General features: G+C 42.7%; 1 protein-coding gene across 2 annotated transcripts in view; it reads right to left on the bottom strand.

Annotated features, from left to right (window-relative positions):
* Positions 1-21,202, bottom strand: part of LOC140495758 (dedicator of cytokinesis protein 11-like) — a 286,052-nt gene that overhangs the window by 16,936 nt on the left and 247,914 nt on the right. For both annotated transcript variants that reach the window (XM_072594834.1, XM_072594833.1), the window contains exons 46-48: positions 16,776-16,898; positions 13,534-13,647; positions 4,408-4,554 (exon numbers count right to left, since the gene is read on the bottom strand). In XM_072594834.1, coding sequence (XP_072450935.1) covers positions 4,408-4,554; positions 13,534-13,647; positions 16,776-16,898 — 384 coding nt within the window. The remainder of the gene's footprint in view (positions 1-4,407; positions 4,555-13,533; positions 13,648-16,775; positions 16,899-21,202) is intronic.

The raw sequence follows: 21,202 nt of genomic DNA, 5'->3' as shown, positions 1-21,202 counted from the left end.
CTCCCACTCCTTCCAGGTATCAATTGTGTAAGTGCCCTCTGAACTGACTCCGACGTAGTTACATTCTTCCTGAAATAAGTGGACCAAACCGTAAGCAACAGTCGCCTAGTTTTGGATTTCCCTGTCTCCACCTCATCAAATGAGGCTAACATTAGAGACATCCATTAGGTCACCTTTCTCTTGTCCAGGGGTCTCACTGCGCCAGGTCAATCTAGTCTTGCCAAGGCCTAGTATAATTGAAATATAGCTTTCTTACTTTTATAAAACAAAGAATTCGCTGAAGATCTGAAACAAAGACAGAAGTTGCTGGAGAAACTTTGGTGAGGAAGCAGAGTTAATGCTTCGGGTCCAGTGACCCTTGTCAGAACTCAGCTTCCTGTTTTATTCCTCCCCCTGTTCGCAAATATTTGGGTTATTTTTCCTGCTTTCTACACTCATGAATTTCAAAAAATTAATAATAACGCATCTTGCATTTTAAGACTCTAGGATGAAGTCAACCTGGATCCAGAGCCTCCCACAGTGCCATCAGCTTGGATAGTACCAGTGACTTGTAACTTCATCTCCTCACTTACAGATATTGCCGGACGGCGTTTGTTAAACTGTTATCTGAGATCAGAAACGCCATACTGATAAAACACATTATGTTGCTAAGATATACATGTGTTCCGTTAAAACTGTTAGGTCTAGTAAATAGAGCTTTAGATTAGTCAGGGTTTTATTGCTGAGAGAACTATGCAGATTGTGTAAAAATGAGATCAAGCTGTCAAAATGCACTTCATTATTCAATAAGACCTTGCCTAAGCTTCACAACAAGTCCACTTTCTCACGCTTTCACGTCTACTTTGATTCCCATGGTGTACTTGACTCTGTCTCTCTCAGCGCTGAGCACAGAGTTTGGAGAATGCTTCTCCTTAAATGCAGCAATGCTATTGATATCAGCCTCTCAACGTAACAGTGAGGTCCACAGTCCATTCAATCTTTGGTAAAAGATGTTTTTCCTGAATTCCCTGTTTTTTCGATTCATGATGATCTTAATTTAAGGCCCCTAGTTGTGGATTTCCCTGTCTCTACCCTATCAAATTTGGCTAACGTTACAGATATCCATTAAGTCAACATTCTCTTGTACAGAGGAACCACTGCACCAGATCAAACTGAGGCAAGAAAACTTCCTGCTGATTACCACTTGTTGCTGCCCATTGGCTGTGAATCAGTGGCCCTTTACTGTGACCACCACTTGGAAGAAGAACATAGAATACGCTGTTTTTGAGGGTCTTCAATGTCTATCATCAATAATAGCTCGGCAGTACCAGTACTGCCCTAGCTGGCTGAGCCTGAAGGTCATATTGTCAAGTTTGGGCCAGAAGCCAGTGGCAAAAGTACCAACAGGAAAGATCCTAGTTGTAAGTGCCTCTGCCCATGGGAGGAGTGACCATGACCCCTTCCTTATGGACGCGGATCCTGTCCTGACAATGCGGATACCATCATGTTGGGTGGCACTTCAAATGTGCTAAATGGGATGGATTTCAAATTGATAACCAACTCAAAAGTGGCACGCAGAATGAACTGCATCATTATCAGCAGAATTATATTCAACAATAAGCTGTCGCCTCAAGCCTTAGCATTTCCTCATCCTCCCACTGCCATCAAGTCAGGAGATCAATCCTGGTTCAAAGGAGAGTGCATGAGGGCATTCCAGGAACGCTACCAGGCAGATCTAAAAATGAGGTGTCAACCTGGTCACGCTATGATTACATGGTGTCAAACAGTTTTAACAACATAAAGCAGAAGGGACTAATTGATTTGACAGCCAACTGATTCAGGTCTAAGCCCTGCGTCATGCCATATCCAGTTGTGAATATTAGTGGAGAATGAAACAATAGGATGAGGAGGAGGTTCCACAAATGTCCCCGTCACCAATGATGGGGGAGCCCAGCAAGGTACAAGGCTGAACATTTGTGCCTCTGTCTGGGTGGAGTTTTCACATTCTCCCCGTGTCTATGTGGGTTTCCTCCGGATGCTCTGGTTTCCTCCTACATCCCAAAGACGTGCATGTTTAGGTGGATTGGTCATGCTAAATTGCTCACGGTGTCTATGGATATGCAGGCAAGGTGGATTAGCCCTGGGGAATGCAAGGTTAACAGGGAAAAGGTAGAGGGTTGTGACTGGCTGAGATGCTGTTGTAAGGGTCGGTGTGGACAGAATTGGCTGAATTGCTTGCTGTAGGGATGATCCGTCCTTCTGGGATTCCCTGCTCTAATACAACTATGGATGTATGTACAGTTCCTAGCCTCTTCTGGAGAAGAGTCAAACTTGACTCAAAACATTAATTCTGTTTTTTTTCTCCACAGATAGTACAAAATCTGTTGAGTTTCTCCAGTATTTTGTGTATTTGATATCTTCAGTTTTTCCTGACATGATAGCCTCTCAGTTCTGGAATCACCCTTGTAAATCTTCATAGAATCCCCTACAGTGTGGAAGCAGGCCATTCAACCCATCGAGACTACACTGACCCTCTGAACAGCAGCCCACTCAGCCCCAACCCCACATCCTATCCCCATAACTGCACATATTGCCATGGCCAATCCTCTCCCTGGACACTGTGGGTAATATAGCATGGCCAATCTACCCTATCCTGCTTATCTTTGGGCTGTGGGAGCAAATTGGAGCACCCAGAGGAAACCTTTACAGCCATGGGAAGAACTGCACACAGATAGTCGCTTGAGGATGGAATCAAAGCATGACCCTGGTGTTGTGAGGCAGCAGTGCTAACCACTGAGCCATCATGATGCTCATAGAGTCAACATGCCGCCTGTAAGTCACTGTACTGCCCATTTTGTAAGGACCTTTTTGAGTGGCTGTATCGCCCTTTTTATAGATCAGGAGCATAGTATAACAAATGTGCTCTAACTAATGTTTTTTAACAAAACTCAATATAAATTCTCAGCTTCTGAATTCTTCTGATGCATCCTGTTTATCCCTGTTCTGGGTATGACTTATATCTTAGTGTATTCACCTTGAATGTAAGGGGAACTGTGTGGGCAAAAGAAATTGGTACTGCCCACTCACAAATAAAGTTAGTTATCACTCAGAATCATCAGTGGAAATTTTCACCTTGATATAGAACAACAAGGAGAGTTACAGTCACCAGTAGCCACTTGGAGTTTATGTCTAGACTTCAAATTTCTACAAAGCCCCCTCACATTTGCTGACTACTGTTAAATTAGCAGAAAATGTCAAGTGTTGATTGGGAAGAGACAGCACATGAATTTGTAAGATACCCGTTGTTACCTCAAGACATGTCAGAGTGCTTCTGAAGTGGAGTTATTGTTGTATTGGAGGGAAAGTGGTGGTCTGTCTGGAGCACAGCAAGCTCCACTAAAAGCAATGGGATAATGCCCTGACACTCTGTTCTTTTGACATTTGTGATTGAGGGTGAATGCTGGTAGGGGCCCTAGACAGAACCCACTGCTTGACTTCTGAGAAACATCACGGGATCTTTTGCATCCACTGGAGGGGGCAGATGGGGCTTACTGGTGCTTCAGGATTACATTGTTCAACAGCAGGAGGTTCCTGGCTGTGTTTGGGGATAACTGCATTCAGCAGAGACAGCCCAGAAATTGTGGTTCAGAAGTAGTGAGCCCTCATTAAAAGATTTCAGTTTTGCTTCAGAACACTGGCTGACAATAAGGAGAGGCTGCAGAGAACCCCGAACCTCTCCCCTTGACCCTCTCACGGCATCACCCACCCTCTTATGCACTGTCTCTTCCCTGAGCCCGTGAGATGGTCACAGACCAGTCACACCCACTACATTTTGATGGGACAGTGTCTCACAACACCGATGGAAGACCTAGAATTCCTCCTGGAAAATGTGGATGATCAACAAGTTTTCCAGGCATTATGTTACCCATGAGTGCCAGCCTGGGGGGCTGAGGGAGAATGGGAAATGATCCAATGATCCAAGGCACTTCATCGATCTTAAGCCAAGTTGCTTCGTATCCCCTTGCTTTCGTGGGTGACTACTCCATTTCAGAGATAAGGAAGGTGGTGGGAGATGTGGTTAATGGGATTAACACACTGTATAGCTATTCATACAAAATATCTGATTCACAGAAATTGCAAAGGTGACAGCAATAAAACATGCCACCAAATCAACAAGTTGGAACATAACATACTAAAGGAAAAGTAGATGTTTTTGCCTGTTTTACCACCCTCAGTTAAAAAAAAGAACAGATTAGATTATAAAGTGTGATTAGACCAGGTATGATGCATTTGGATAGCACATAAACTGTCTAACACAAGAAGCAGAAATGTATTCAGAGATGTTGATAAAAGGCAACTGGGTATACCCTGGCTGGTGACAAGGTGCACCTCAGTCCCCTGAAACACAGACCATGGAGTCCAGCTGACCTTGTTCGAATCCTGGAGGATTTTCACATTCTCGACTCCAAACTTTTCACCGTAAAGTTTGAGGAGCCTCTCCGATATTTCAGACAGTCTGGTCAGTTTGGGTTCCTTATAAATGTATTCCTTTCCATCTTCCTCTTCAAAGAAGCTCTATTAAAAATAAATGCACTAAGATTGAGAGCATGCAGTTGGAAAAAATGATGACTGAGTGTGATAGAAAAACAATATCACATTGTGATGGTACTGTTCGGTTGCATTTACTTTATTACAGCACTTAAAATGTCATTGTCATCTCCTTCAGTAAATGAGTAAATGAGAGTAACATTACCACAAAAGCTTTACCAATAAGGCAGTTAGCTAGAATTCGTTACAAATCAGGATATATCGAGAAACAATGAAAAGGATGAATACAGACAATGTAAATTGGTTACCATGTGGATAAACTCAATAAAATTATTATCCTATTCACCTGTAATCACATCCAGCTAAATAGATGCGAAATGGAACAAGCATGCAATTTCATTAAGCGGTCATTTCGAAAAAAATGTGTCATGGGATATGGATATTGCAGCATTTGTTGCCCTTCATCCCTAATTGCCCTTGAACAGATTGGCTCATAAGCGCCTTTTAGAGGGTAGTTAAGAGTCAACAACATTGCTGTGGGTCTGGAGTCACATATAGGCCACATAGTAAGGAGGTAGATTTCCACAGGGTGTCACGGTGGCTCAGTGGTTAGCACTGCTGCCTCACAGCACCAGGGACCCAGGTTCGATTCCAGCCTTAGGCGACTGTCTGTGTGGAGATTGCACATTCTCCGTGTCTGTGTGGGTTTCCTCCGGGTGCTCTCTCAGTTCAAAGATGTGCAGGCCAGGTGAATTGGCCAAGCCAAATTGCCCATAGTGTCAAGGCATATATAGGCTAGGTAAATATAGGGTAGGGGAATGGGTTTGGGTGGGTTACTCTTTGGAGAGTCAGTGTGGACTTGTTGGGCTGAAGGGCCTGTTTCCACAATGTAGGGATTCTAATTCTAATTTCCTTTTTAATCCTAAAGAACACAAGTGAACCAGATGGGGTTTTTCAACCACCAAGAATGATCGCCAGTCAACTAGCTTTTAATTCCAAATGTTAAGGGCTTAAATGGGGTGAAATTTGTTAAGTGCATGCAGGAAAGATTCCTCAAGCAGTATATAGAGGTTCCTACATGGGAAGGGGCAAAACTCAAACTACTCTTGGGAAATAGGGCAGGACAGATGACTGGTGTAACAGTGGGGGAACACTTTGGGACCAATGACCGTAGTTCTATTCATTTTAAAATTGTTATGGAGAGGGACAAAACTGGGCCACGGGTTCAAATTCTAAACTGGGCAAGGTGAATTTTGATGGAATTAGACAGGAGCTTGCAGGGGTTGATTGGAGTAGTTTGTTTGCAGGGAAAGGGACATCAGGCAAGTGGGAGGCCTTTAAAAGTAAGATAGCTAGAGTTCAAGGTTCATATGTTCCTGTGAGGGTGAAAGGCAAGTTTGGCAGGAATAGGGAACCCTGGATGATGTGATATTGAGACTTTGACCAGAAAAAAAAGGGGCAGCTCAGATACAGGCAGCTGGGATAAAGGGAATCCTTGGAGATATATGGGGACACAGGAGTTTACTGAAGAAGGAAATCAGAAGGGCCAAAAGGGGACATGAGATAGCCTTGGCTAAGAACATTGGGATGAATCCAAAGAGGTTTTTTAAGTATATTAAAGGAACAACAATAACTAGAGAAAGAACAGGACCCCTCAAGGACCAAAGTGGACATGTATGTGTAGAACCGCAGGAGGCAAGTGAGGATCTCAATGAATATTTCTGCTCTGTGTTTACTGTGAAGAAAGACATGAAGACTTGGAAACTTGGGAAAGTTAGTGGTGATATCTTGAGGTCAGTCCATATCACAGTTACAGTGATGTTGGATGTATGAAGGTTGATAAATCTCCTGGTCCTGACCAGATATATCTAAGAACACTGCAAGAGACTAGAGAAGAAATTATGGGGCCACTGGATAATATTCCTGCATCATCATTAGCCACAGGTGAGGAACACTGGAGGGTACCAAATGTTGTGCCATTATTTAAGGAGGGCGGCAAAGAAAAGCCTGGGAACTACAGTCCATGAAGCTTAACATCTGTGGCAGTTAAATTAGATTACTTACAGTGTGGAAACAGGCCCTTCGGTCCAACAAGTCCACACCGACCCGCCAAAGTGCACCCACCCAGACCCATTCCCTTACATTTACCCTTGCACCTAACACTACGGGCAATTTAGCACAGCCAATTCGCTGAACCTGCACATTTTTGGACTGTGGGAGGAAACCAGAGCACCCGGAGGAAACCCATGCAGACACGGGGAGAATGTGCAAACTCCACACAGTCAGTCGCCTGAGGCGGGAATTGAACCCGGGTCTCTGGCGCTGTGAGGCAGCAGTGCTAACCACTGTGCCACCATGCCGCCCACAGTTACTTGAGAAGATTCTGAGGGATAAGATATACATACATTTGGAAAGATAGCGTTTGATTAGGAGTAGTCAGCATGGCTTTGTGAGTGAGAGATCATGTCTCACAAATTTGTTAGAGTTCTTTGATGAAGTGACAAGGAAGGTTGACAAGGGCAGGGTGGTAGATGTAGTCTATATGGATTTCAGTAAGACCTTTGATAAGATTCCGCATGGTAGGCTACTGTGGAAGGTTAGATCGCATGGAATCTAAGGTGACTGGTAAATTGGATACAAAATTGGCTTGATGGTAGGAAGCAAAGTGTAACAATAGAAAGATAGTTTGTCAGACTGGAGGCCTGTGACTAGTGGAGTGCCTCAGGCGTCGGTGCTGGGCCCATTACTGTTTGTTATCAATATCAATGATTTGGATGAGAATGTACAAGGCATGATTAGTAAGTTTGCTGATGACATGAAAATAGGTGGTATTGTGGACAATGAGGAAGGTTGTCAGAAATTGCAGCAGGACCTTGAACAGCTGGGGAAGTGGGCTGAGAAATGGTAAATGGAGAATGCCTTGTACATTCTCATCCAAATCATTGATATAGATAAGTGTGAGGTCTTGCATTTTGGAAAGTCATATCAATGCAGGAGTTTCATGGTGAATGGTCGGGCCTTAAGGAGGGTAGTGGAACAGAGGGATCTTGGAGTTCAGGTGCACGGTTCCCTAAAAGTGGAGTCCCAGGTAGACAGGGCAGTGAAGAAGGCTTTTGGCACACTGGCCTTCATCAGTCAGGGCACTGAGTATAGAAGTTGGGAAGTTATGTTGCAGTTGTACAGGACATTAGTGACATTGCACTTCGATTATTGTATTCAGTTTTGGTCACCTTGTTATAAGAAGGATGTTATCGAACTGGAAAGAGTGGAAAAGAAATTTACAAGGATGGTGCCTGGACTCGATGGTTTGACTTATGGGAATAGGTTGGACAAGCTAGGCCTTTTTTCTTTAGAATGTAGGACACTGAGGGGGAGCCTTGTAGAAGTGTCTATAATCATGAGAGGCATACAAAGGGTGAATGCAATCAGTCTTTTTCCCAGGGTTGGGGAATCAAGGACTTGAGAGCTTCAGTTTAAGGTTAGAGGGGAAAGAATAAAGGGGAACCTGAAGGGTGACTTATTTACACAGAGGGTGGTATATATATATGGAATGAGCTACCTGCAGAAGCGATTGAGGTGGTATATTGGCAACATTTAAAAGGCATTTGGATAAATACAGGGATAGGAAAGGTTTAGAAAGATATGAGCCAAGTGCGGTGAAATGGGGTTAGCACAGACAGGCATTATGGTCAGCATAGGCCAAAGGGTCTGTCTCCGTGCTGTAGGTTCTATGACTATGTTTTATTGGATTCAAGTTTCATGAAGCTGCCATGATGTGATTCGATCTCTTGACACCAGAATATTACCTTAGGGATCTGGCATGCTGTGCCACTACTTGGAATAAGCAGCAAGGACGCACAAATCTGGAGCACCTCAGAATGACAATGACCTATCACAGAGGTGATCAAAGGTACTATCACAGAGAGGCAAATATGGTAATGACTGACAATTCAGATGGACAGGCATGGGGTTACAGTGAATAAATGAGAATATGTTTGGCACTAAGTACGCATTAACATCAAGAAGAGGAGAACTTGGGAGCATATTCAATCTGTCAAACTTTCCCACCATTCTAATCATCGCTGATCATCTGCTTCAATGCCCCACTTACTCCCACTATCTCCATTTCCCTGAATATCTTTAGTCTTCAGAAATATAAATTTCTGTCTTGAACCTGCCTCCATTAGCTTCCACTTCTACATGAGTACAGAGCCGAAGATAGTCTCAGGAGGTGATAGTGTCATGGTAGTGTCACTGGATTAACAGATCAGAGCCCCAGCCTAATGTTTTGGAGATTAAAAAAGAAAACGCTGGAGAATACTCAGATTGTTTGTCTCTCCACAAATGCTGCCAGACTTGCTGAATGTCTCCAGAATTCGGTGTTTTAAATTTCGGACTTTCAGCATTCCCAGTGTTTTCAAGTTTTGGGGACATGGGTTCAAGTCCCACTGTGGCAGATTGTGAAATCTGAATTCAATAAAAATCTGGAATAAAAAGCTGACCTAATGATAAGCACTGTCAATTGCAATAAAAACCCGTCTGGTTCACTAGTTTCCTGCAGGGAGGGTTACCTACCATTCTTACTCAGTCTGGCCACCATGTGACTCCAAACCCAGAACAATGTGTTGAATCTTAATTGCCCTTTGGTCTTTTAGGGTTGGGCAATAATAAGTGCTGGTCTAGCCAACAGCACACACATTCCAGCAACAATTAAAGAAAAGGAAAACTGAGAGACAAGGCTCCCAGTTAACTTAAGGTAGAGGACCGGTGTCCCATCAGGAATTACTGCCTTCTGCTAAGTACACAATTTTGTGCTGAACGTGGAAAATCTAGTAAAGTTTGTGAAGCTTGTGAAAAGGCCTTTTTATGCTTGTGATTTTGTAGCAAGTCTGAGTTGGAATTCCCCTTCTGACTCACCCATCAGTTTGTAACTGGGCCAAGTTAAGATTAATGCAAACAGCAGATATTGCACAATAGCATTCCAGCAAAACTCCCAACATTAACAGTGTGTTTTCGTAAGAAAATTCAGAATTTCTGCTATCCATTGTGGGCTCAAGTGCTTCCTGATTTCCATTGTGTGGTCTCAGTCTCTAGTTTTAAGGTTTTCTCCCCTTGTTCTTGATTCACCAACCAGAGGAAATCATTTCCTGAATCTTTACTATGAAATCATTTTCACATCTCTGTTTAGAAAATTGGAGGGGGGAGGGTGCATATGGTGAAATTTCATTTAAATACATTCTACACTCACCTGTTTTTATTTATGAATGTCTAGTTTTAAAGCACAGATGAATCCATTCATTCCATTTTGGTGATATAAGCTCTTTGAAAGAATAGTGCAAATATCTCACGCATTCTTTCCCATTAATGCTAAAAATGCATTCCTTTCAACAACTTATCAAATTCCTTTTTGAACATTAATATTAAATGAGCTGATACATCCCCTTTGATGCAGGTCATTCTAGATCACAACAACATATAATGATTCAAACAAGTTCTCTCTCTATTGAAGCTTTTAACAATTATCTTGGGCACAACAGGATTCTGCAGGTATGAAAGTCTACAAAGGGTTTTAGACACATTAAGTAAAGGTTCCATATCAACATGTACAGACCTGCAAGAGGTTATAAACAACCAGATGCTAAAATCAATCACTTTTTAGGGCTTCCTGTTCTTGAAACATAAATCAAGAAATGTTTTAAATGATTGTGGCACAAGATTTGGGTTTGTGCAACTGGAGGAAATATATTGCCTTCCACTGAGGTGTGGTGAATGGGTAGGCCAGGTTATAAATAAGTCATTTTCAGGATGGGAGGGTCTGAGTAGGGGTAGTGCTGCAAGTGTCAGTGCTTGGATCTTAACTATTTAGAATCTAAACCATTGGTTTAGTTGATGGCAGCTGTACATTGGTGAGGCCACATTTGGAGTACTGAGTACAGTTCTGGTCACCCAAGTATAGAAAGGATATTAAAACTAGAAAAATTGCAGAGAACATTTACTAGAGTGCTACCTGGACTGGAAATTAAAAGGAGAGACTGGATAGGTGGGACTCTTTTTTTTCTGGAGTGCAGGAGACTGAGGTTTATAAAACCATGAGAGGCATAGATAAGGTCGATAGCCAACAGCTTTTCCCCATGGTAGGGGAGTCTAAAGCTAAAAGGTATAGGTTTAAGATGAGAGGGAAGAGATACAAAAGGGTCCAGGGGGCAACGTTTTCGAAGAGACGGTGGCGATTGGCTGGGACAGACTGTCAGAGGTAGTGGTGGAGGTGACTACAATTTTATCATTTAAGAAATATTTGGACAGGTATATGGCTGCGATAGGTATGGAGAGGTATTGACCAAACATAAATGGGACTAGTTTAAATTGTGGAAACTGGGTGGCATGGACATTTTGGGCCCAAGGGCTTCTTTCCATGATGTAAACTTCTATGATTCTATGAGTGAAATATATAAAAAATATCCAGACTGGCTAACAAGACAGTGCTAGATAGTAAAGTAAATGGGTGAGGAAGAAACCATAAGTCTACAAAGGGATTGAGACACATTAAACTGGTGGAGAAGAAAGTGGGAAAAGATGGCTTATAATGTAGGAGTGTGAGAAAATATCTGCCTTAGCAGGAAGAATAGAAAACCAGAATATTCTGTGATTGGTGAGCCAATTTTGGGATTATGAAGAGTTTGATGCTGTTGCTCACGAACCACAAAAAGTTAATATGCAGGTGTAACACGTGATTAGGAAGGTAAATGGCTGGTTGGCCTTTAATCCAAAGGGTTTTAGCATAAACCAAGGGAGTCATGTTGCAATTACATATATAGGGTATTGGTGAGACCACACACAGCGTACACTGTATAGATTTGGTCTCCTTGTCTTAGGAAGTATAAATACTCTCTATTCAATCTGTTAGAGATATTGTGATACACCTCTGGAGTAGGTGAGACTTGAACCTAGACCTCCTGACTCAGAAGTAGGGACACTACAATGGCACAAGAGCTCTCACTCTAAGGAAATGCATACTTGTCTCAGAACAGTGTAAAATGAAGGTTGACTAATCTGGGGTAAGATGGTTGGCATTTGAGGAAAGAATAAGTAAAAAGGCTTAAATTCTCTGAAATTGGGAAAGAAAGAAAGGTGATGCCTCAAACATTAAAAAATTTGTTTGAGAACTCAACGGAGTACAGGCTAAGTCATGCTATCTCTGGCTCAACAATCTGAAATAGGAGGGAAATGTCTCAAGGTAAAGGATCAACCTTTTAGCCCTGAGAAGAGGAAAAGTCTTTTCACTCAGAATGTTGAAAACTTTAGAATTATCTGCTCTGGACATTTAGATACTAAAGAAAACAAGAAGCAAGAGAACTGTTGTGAAATACCAGAAATGAGTTTAGGAGCCACTCCTGCTCCCGCTTGTTATGTGAATGGGCTCTGCACCTTTCTTGATTTCTGCCTTTAATTAGCAATTGACTTGGTACATTCCAAAAGATAAATACAACAGTGAACACATCCCCAGCAGAGATAAGTAATGGCGTAGGTAGACTCTTGTGAACATTATACACTGACATTCACTCACTCGCTAACTGAATACTGCAGGAAGATGAATCCACAAGGGCACCCACACAGGAAGCTACTGGAGAAGATAATACCCAGACTGCACATTTTCTACGTGCTTTCAGTGCCCCGAACATAGGCACGATATTGACTTGCAATGTCAGCTGTAGCCTTGAGGGATAGGATAAAGCTCCCCTCCAGAGATTTGCTGACACAGAAACTAAGTTGACCCATCAATGAAATAATGAAGGAGTGCAGCACAGTTGGAGGCGCCAACCATAGGATCATTTATGAAACTCAGATTTGTCACTCCTTTCAAGTAGATACACAAGACTCCAAGGAACTATTTAAACAACAGCAAAGTGGTTCTCTAGGTGTCATGATAATATTTAATCTTCTGCAAATTTCATAAAATCAGAGTACCTGCTCCTTACACTACTATATTCAAATCTGCTATAAGAAGGATGTTGTTAAACTTGAAAGGGTTCAAAAAGGATTTACAAGGATGTTGCTGGGTTTGGAGGGTTTGAGCTGTATGGAGAGGCTGAATAGGCTGGGGGTATTGCCCCTAGAGCTTGGGGGGCCAAGGGATGACCTTATAGAAGTTCATAAAATTGTGAGGAACATGGATACAGTGAACAGCCAAAGTATTTCCCCCAGCATAAGGGAGTGCAAAACCAGATGGCATAGGTTTAAGGTGAGAGGGGTAAGATTTTAAAAAGGGACATAAGGGACAATGTTTGCACGCAGAGAGTGGTGTGTGTATGGATCTAGCTGCCACAGGAGGTGGTACAATTAAAATATTTAAAAGGCATCTGGATGGGTATATGAATAGGAAGGGTTTACAGGGATATGGGCCAAATGTTGGCAAATGGGACTAGATTGGGTTGGGATATCTGGTCGGCATGGAAGAGTTGGACCGAAGGGTCTGTTTCCATGCTGTACATCTCTATGACTTTATGCTGTTTGTTCTGTGCAATTATCTGCTACACTTTCAAATATATTTCAGTGGTTGTTATACTCACTGCTATATACTGGTTCCTGACCATTAAAAAAAAACCTTGATTTTTAAATTGCTTCCATGTCTCTCTATGGTCTCCCCTCCCTATCTCTGCAATTGGCTCTACCCCCCACTGTTCTTTGAGATATTTGCCTTCTAATTGCAGCTGCTTTAGTATTCACAATTTTAACCAATCCATCATTGTTGACAATGACCTGTTGTTTGGGACGTAAGCTCTGAAATTGCCATGCTAAACCTCTCCCCCTGTTCTCCTCCTGTAGGCTGAGCTTATGGATTGGTGCCATATGTTGTCCTGTGAAATACCTCGGGACGTCCTAATGCATTAAAGAGGTAATATACAATCATTAGCCATTGGTGTGGCACATCCTGAGCAGGAGAAAGATCCCACAGCTGAGTGGAATCGCATTAAACGGGCAGTTATCTGTCTCGTACATGACACTCACCTGACCGTAAAAAGCAACGCGGAAGAATGTTCCCAGCAGTCTCCGCCCCGTGTGAAGGACATGAATTATTTTCTTATAAGCTTCATTCAGCGTGTTATATATGAAAGCAAGTTTCTAAAATACAGAGGGAAAAAAAGACTAAGTTTGAGCTGATACAAGACACTGGGCAGGAGTCTTATAAATTCAAACCAGCACAAAGTTATGAGAGTCTAAATTTGTTATTATTAGGGATGGAGTGGGAGGCTGCATGCTAATGTCCCGATTTCACCATTACATTTACATAAGTGACTATTCCAGATGTGTTCCAATTTTGATGCAGTCAGGGAGTTTTGTTTGGTAATTTGAATTACACCAGTACGGAGGTGCTGTCACCACAGCAAAGAGGAAATAAAGACAAGTGCAAAATGTTTAGGGAGTAGGTTTGCTCATTGAGCTGTAGGTTTGATATCCAGACGTTTCATTACCTGGCTAGGTAACATCATCAGTGGCGACCTCCAAGTGTAGCGAAGCTGTTGTCTCCTGCTTTCTGTTTAGATCTTTCTCCTGGGGTTCGTGGTGATGTCATTTCCTGTTCGTTTTCTGAGGGGTTGATAGATGGCATCTAGATCTATGTGTTTGTTTATGGCATTGTGGTTGGAGTGCCAGGCCTCTAGGAATTCTCTGGCATGTCTTTGCTTAGCCTGTCCCAGGATAGATGTGTTGTCCTAGTCGAAATGGTGGTTTTTTCATCCGTGTGTAGGGCTATGAGGGAGAGAGGGTCGTGTCTTTTTGTGGCTAGCTGGTGTCCGTGTATCCTGGTGGCTAACTTTCTTCCTGTTTGTCCTACGTAGTGTTTGTGGCAGTCCTTGCATGGAATTTTGTAGATGACGTTGGTTTTGTCCATGGGTTGTACTGGGTCTTTTAAGTTTGTTAGTTTTTGTTTGAGAGTGTTGGTGGGTTTGTGTTCTACTAGGATTCCGAGGGGTCTCAGTAGTCTGGCTGTCATTTCTGAAACTTCTTTGATGTATGGTAAGGCGGTTAGGGTTTCTGGCTGTGTTTGGTCTGCTTGTTGTGGTTTGTTTTTGAGGAATCTGCGCACTGTGTTTTTTGAGTATCCGTTCTTCTTGAATACGTTGTATAGGTGATTCACCTCTGTTTTTCGAAGTTCGTCTGTGCTGCAGTGTGTGGTGGTTTGTTGGAATAGTGTTCTGATACAGCTTCACTTGTGTGTGTTGGGATGGTTGCTGGTGTAGTTAAGTATTTGGTCAGTGTTTGTCGGTTTTCTGTATACCCAGGTTTGTAGTTCTCCCTTGTCCTTTCTTTCTACTGTGACGTCCAAAATGTTTGCACACTTCACATCATAATAAAATACTGCAGCAGATGTTAGACCTATTCTAAATATTGTGATTAATAATAAAGTTTTTGGTTGAGAAATTACATGATCAGTAAATAATATGGTTGCCAAGTTGTTACTTCTGATAATTGGCAAGTTGTTAAAGGAACGTCAGCATTTTGAAAGAGGAATATTCTTCATAGAAACATAGGAAATTGGGGCAGAAGCAGGTCATTTTGTTCCACTATTCAATGTGATTATGGCTGATCATCCAACTCAGTTCCCTGTTCCCACTTTCACCTCTTTGATCCCTTTAGTCCTAAGAACAACAGCTAACTCCTCCTTAAAAATGTTCAATATTTTGGCCACAACTGTGTTCTGTGGCAGAAAATTCCACTGACTCACCACTCTCTGGGTTAAGAAAATTCTCACCGTGGTCTTAAATGGGCTATCCCATATCCTTAAACTGTGACTCCTTTTTGTTCTGGATTTCCCCAGTCATTGTGAAATTCCTTCCTGCATTCACTCTGTCTAGTCCTGTCAGAATTTTACAGATTGATATGATCCCCTGTCATTCTTCTGAGCTTCAGTGAATAGTCCAAACTGATCCAGTCTCTCATCACATGTCAGTCCTGTTATCCCTGGAATCAGTTTGGCAAATCTTCATTGCATTCCCTCCATAGCCAGAACATCCTTCCTTAGATAAGGAGACCAAAATGCATTGCAGTATTTTATTCGTGGGATAAAGTACTACCCTACAGCAGTTAAATAGTAAATTCCAGGTCTGTTTGTGTAGACTTTAACTTATCCCTTGATGCCCATCCAAGCCATCTGATTGGCTTCTTCAAAGCTTTAAGAGATAGCAAAGCTCCTGGCTGTATTCAAAGGCTCTGGTGGACTGTTTTCAAGAGAGTTAGCTAAGACAGGAACTCAGTGAAATGTCATTACAAATGCCTTCCAAATCACAAATGGATTCTGCTCAGTTGTTAACAGGAATGTGAGCTTGACAGTTTTATGAGGTTTTCAGAGGACATTTAAAATAAAGGATATTAGGTAATGTTTGTCAATTCTGATGACTTATACCCTTCTAAAAGACTTCCAAATATGATTATACATCTCAAGATCCGGTTATAGTGGACAATGGTGTGGTCTGTTTTGTTGGGTGAGATATGTAAATGAAGGCTTAAGGGATTGATTTGGGTTTTGGAGATGGAAAGAAGGTGGTCTGAGGTGTAAGAGAATGAAAATTAAATGGTCTCACATCGACCTTCAGAACAGGACCTTGTCCCATTGAACAGACGTGGATCTATTAATCTTTGAAAGTTTATTAATCAAGGCAGGTTACTTGTGTCACTCGAATATAATGATTATTAAAGGCCATATTTAGCCTTCTACAGTGGATGAGCTAAAAATCAAGACAACAACACTGGCTCCAGAGTTTGGCTCTGCAAGGACCCTGGTTGGTCATGAATCGATTCAAGGACCCTGGTTGGTCATGAATCGATTCAAGGACCATGGTAGGTCAAAACCTGCCACTCGAGAAATGGGGCATTTTTTTTGTCACATGGTTCTAAATATAATCCTCTGGTGATTTGGAATGGCAGCTGGAAACTCTGCTGGGTTCAGCTCTCCTGGGTGAGATATTTGCCTTCTAATTGCAGCTGCTTTAGTATTCACAATTTTAACCAATCCATCATTGTTGACAATGACCTGTTGTTTGGGATGTAAGCTCTGAAATTGCCATGCTAAACCTCGCCCCCTGCACTCCTCCTGTAGGCTGAGCTTATGGGTTGGTGCCATATGTTGTCCTGTGAAACACCTCGGGAAGTCCTAGTGCATTAAAGAGGTACTATACAATAATTAGCCATTGGTGTGGCACATCCTGAGCTTGAGAAAGATCCCACAGTTGAGTGGAATTGCAGGAACATACCTCAAAGTCCCTGCGTTTTTCGTAGATAGGAATAATGAACTTGTAAATCACTGCCATTAACTCGTAGCGCTCAGCGTTCCACAGCCCATCTGCACATTTCTCCAACAACTCCACCAGCACGTCCTGCAGAGAATACAGATAGCAATGATAGGAACATCCAGAATATTTTGCCAAAATCAAGGCTGTTGCTGATTGTGTTCAATTCTGACTATATTACTGTAGCTATTATTTTGCAGGATTAAATCTTTTAATAATCTGTAAACAAAAGTAACTCTTTGGGAAATCCACAATCACTTTATATCAATGAAGCACTTTTGAATTAAATTGCGTACAATTTTAGGAACCAATTGCGCTCAACATAATTCCACAAACAATCACTTTATAGCAAGCAATTATCTGTTTTAGTGATCCAGTTGGAGGACACTGGGGGAACATTGCCTCCACCTCAAATACTCCTCTAGGATCATCTACACTCCCACAAGAAGCTCACAGTTAGCATCTCATTTCACAGACAGCCTCTCGGACAGCGCTACACTAGAATATGAGCCTGGGTTAAAAAAGTTCCACCACAGTTCTCAGAGGAAAGTCGACCTCCTTGCTGGCCTTAAGGATAGCTTAGTCCACTGTGATCTTTGAACTGATTTGATCTGCTCATTGCTTCGTGCCCACCTACTATTACGCACAAATAAAATTATGCTGACTCCAACCTTGCCACAGAACCTGTGCGTCACCACCCTGATGCTCAATCCGGAATTAGTTAATTTTCAAAGAGAAACTCTCAACAGTTTACTTAGCCAGAGATACTGATCGGGGTGTTGAGGGCATGCTCACATTGTCAGAGATAAGGGTGGGATGAATGTGGTCAGGTGATTTGGGGGTGAAGTGAGGATGTTATGTTGCCGCATTATTTCCAGATAAAACATTACACCATGTGACCTTCCAGTATAAAGGTACCTGCCTCAGCTTCACTCAATTAACAGTGTCAGTTCGGTTAGTTTAGAAGAATGGGAGGGGATCTCATAGATACCTAATGGGACTAGACAGGGTAAATGCAGAAAGGTTGTTCCCGATGACTGGGGAGTCCAGAACCACGGGTTACAATCAAAGGATATGGGCTAGTCTATTTGGGATGGAGATGAGGAGAAATGTCTTCACCCAGAGAATGGTGAGTCCACAGAATTCTCTGCCTCAGAAAATGGCCAAGGCTAAGATGTTGAATGCTTTCAAGAAGGTATTAGATACAGTCCTTAGGGCTGAAGGAATCAAAGGATGTGGGGAGAAACTAGAAACAAGGCGCTGAGTTGGATGATTATATTGAGTGGTACAGCAGGCTTGAAGGGTCGAATGGTGTTTTCCTGCTCCTATTATCCAAGTTTGCTCATAAACTTCTTTCTCAACAAAAACCAAGTCTTTGTGGGTTATGTTATGTGAACTAATATAAAGGCAGTAGTCAAAGCATTTCATACTGATAGTAGTGCTTGACCAAAGGGTAAGCCTTGTCTGGGGGATTGGGGCACTGATGAGGATGAGGGTGGGTTGGACGCTACTGGGGGATTTGATGAGGGGGTGAGAAATCTTGGTAGGTTGATGGGATGAGCTGTGTCGGGATGGGAGCAGTGTCAAGATGGGAGGCTGTGCTGGGTCAAGGCGTTGATAGTCATATTGAAGAGCTACATCAACAAACTAGAGATAGACCCGAATTCTGAGGGCACCTTCAGTGTCTGATGAAAAGAGGGTACAAAATGTTCACTATCTGAGTGTGGAACAGTGGTGTCTCCAGACCATTCCAGTGATCAGCCCAATGTCTGACCAATCATTACAAATCCAGGGGGTCATTGCAGAGGCCTAGACTGGCTGCATGTCTTTCACACAGACCTTTGTATATCCTCCAATCTTTCAATAGATAGACTGCAAATATTTCAGTGAGCAGTGGCCCAGTGATCCTCCAAACAGCATCCCACCCAGAACCAACCCCCTGCCCTATCTCTGTAGCCCTAAATTCCCCAAGCCTAATCCACATAGCCTGCACATCCCTGGAGATATAGGTCAACGTAACATAGGCAATCCACCTAACCAGCACATCTTTGGACTGGGGGAGGAAACTGGAATACCCAGAGAAACCCATGCAGAAACAGGGAGAACGTGCAAACTTCACACTGACAGTTGCCAAAGGCTGAAATTGAACCCGGGTTCCTGGCACTGTGAGGCAGCAGTGCTAACCATTGAGCCCAAAAGCCTGATAACATTGACATTCGACATTCACTTCACCACTTCATATAATGACTAGAGTCTGGACTCTTTCTGCAGTCTTTACATAAAAGTGAGGAAGACAGTTGGTACAAGCAGACTGCACCTTTGGTCAAGAAAGCAAGGCAAATGAGTAATTAACAAACGGGGTGTGCAAGAGGCCGGACTAAGACATCTTTGAGGGATACTAGAGTAGATTTGAAGAATGAGGCAACAAAGGAATTTTCAAACAAGGAGGAGGATTTTAAAATTGACACGTTACCTGACCGAGAATTGGTCAGTGAGTAAAGGGATAATGGATCCATGGGCAGAGATTGAAGTCATAGCCTGGGCCCCCACCTGAGCATAGCAACTCCCCCCTGCCCAGGACCCCAGTTACTGTCTCTGATCTATCCTGCCACCTGCCAGCTCACTCCACCCATTATTCCCATTCTGGGCCCTGGATCAAGCTGCAAGGTTTGTTGTGGACAGGGGCAGCAGGGTTTAGGATGAGCTTTATGGTGGGTAGAAATACTAAATTGGGTGCTGCATTTACCAAATGCTCTTTTTTCAAGTCCAGAAGATGCAGGGGCAGGAACACTCCCCCCTATATTGTCACCTCATTTCCAGATTCCCTTCCATTCCTCACCTCCATGTGAACTGATAATGGCCAATGACGGCCAAACTGAGAACGACAATGGGCAATAGGCCTGTAAGGCCAGGATGGACACAGCCCAAACCAAGATTCTGGCAGAGAGCAGATTCCAGGTGGTCTTGAACACAGGGTTCAGAAGTCAAAGGCTTCTAACTCGCCCAGTTAGCCACACCCCCATTTCTTGTTCTAAATCTTGAATGCCATGTTATTACATCACCCGGCAAGACAGAGCTCCTGAAACTGGCTGGAAACTGCAAACCTGGGAACTTTGTCTAGCTCTGCCCGTAGACAGAAACGAACATGATTATTGATTACAGTGCCACAGTCTGAGCAAGGTGGAAAATCAAAATGACTAAATTAGAATGGCAAATTTTAGCTTAACCACAATTCACGCCTTGGTGGATTTAACCAACCCTCAGAATGGAAAATGTTGTGTGAATGGGAGGTGAGAAAAAAGGCATTCAGTTTGTGATTGGGGGTGGATGCTAAGCAAGTGAATCATAGAAGAGAAAGGTTAGATCAGAATTGAAGAATAAGGATAAACAGGTAGGTCCCATATATTTTACAGACACCTACAGTGTAGCATATAGATATAGAAATGCATTTCATTGGCCCAACCAACTAATGTGCACTTATATATCATCTTTCAATCTCAGAATATGCCACAGAACCGCACGACCATTCATTTCCTTCATGAAATGTGGCCACAGTTACAATGTAGGAAGCTTGTACAAACAGCAAAGAAGAGATAAACACAACTCCCTTTTATCTACACAAAAGATTGCCCAGTATACAACAAACACCTTGCTCCTTTTCAAGCAACGCCACAGGATCCTGAGAGGGCAGAGGCAACGTCAGTTTAATCTCAAAACCTGAACATTGGTAACCTAGACAACACATGACTCCCTCAGTACTGCCAGTCTGAAAATCTGCTCAGCGTCTGGTGTTCCCATGAAACTTCTACTCATTACCCTAAAATGACAGCGTCAAGATTGACCTGAAACTGCAGAACGCCAAGGCTGGCAAATGTAGCTCTTTTGCAACCCAATCACTTCATGGGGTGTTTGCAGGTAGTGATATCTGAAAAGAACGTCTGTCAAAAGGGAACTCAAGTAACCACTAAAAAAAAAAATCAGATTGTGGAACTATGTTCACACTGGTCGGTAATCTTGAAACCACAGTCAAAGGGGGAGGTTCAGGGAGACGACAGATATGGAGGACTCTACTATGTGAAAGTACATAAAAAGCAAATTTCAGCTCCCATCAACTTTTGAGGGGGGGACTGTGGCTTGGGGTAGGAGAATGGAATTTAAGGATCTTGATGTAGATTTGAAGAGATGGCTCACTTTGGAGAAGCACCAGGCCAGCATGTGTGGATGAGGGGAGAGGCAGCGGTGTGATAGGCACAAAGAAATGCCTGTTTTGTTGTCTGGAAGTCTTTTATAAATGGTAGCAAAGGATTTAGTGCTGAGTTGAGTTTCAACCTGTTGGGGTGGGAGAAAAAAACATCGAAAAGATTCATGTAACAGGCAGGAACTGAAACCAG

The sequence above is a fragment of the Chiloscyllium punctatum genome, chromosome 25, assembly GCF_047496795.1.
Source record: "Chiloscyllium punctatum isolate Juve2018m chromosome 25, sChiPun1.3, whole genome shotgun sequence".
Lineage (NCBI taxonomy): Eukaryota > Metazoa > Chordata > Chondrichthyes > Orectolobiformes > Hemiscylliidae > Chiloscyllium > Chiloscyllium punctatum.
Note: the sequence above shows the minus strand (reverse complement) of the source record. Positions and strands in the feature narration are given on the sequence as shown.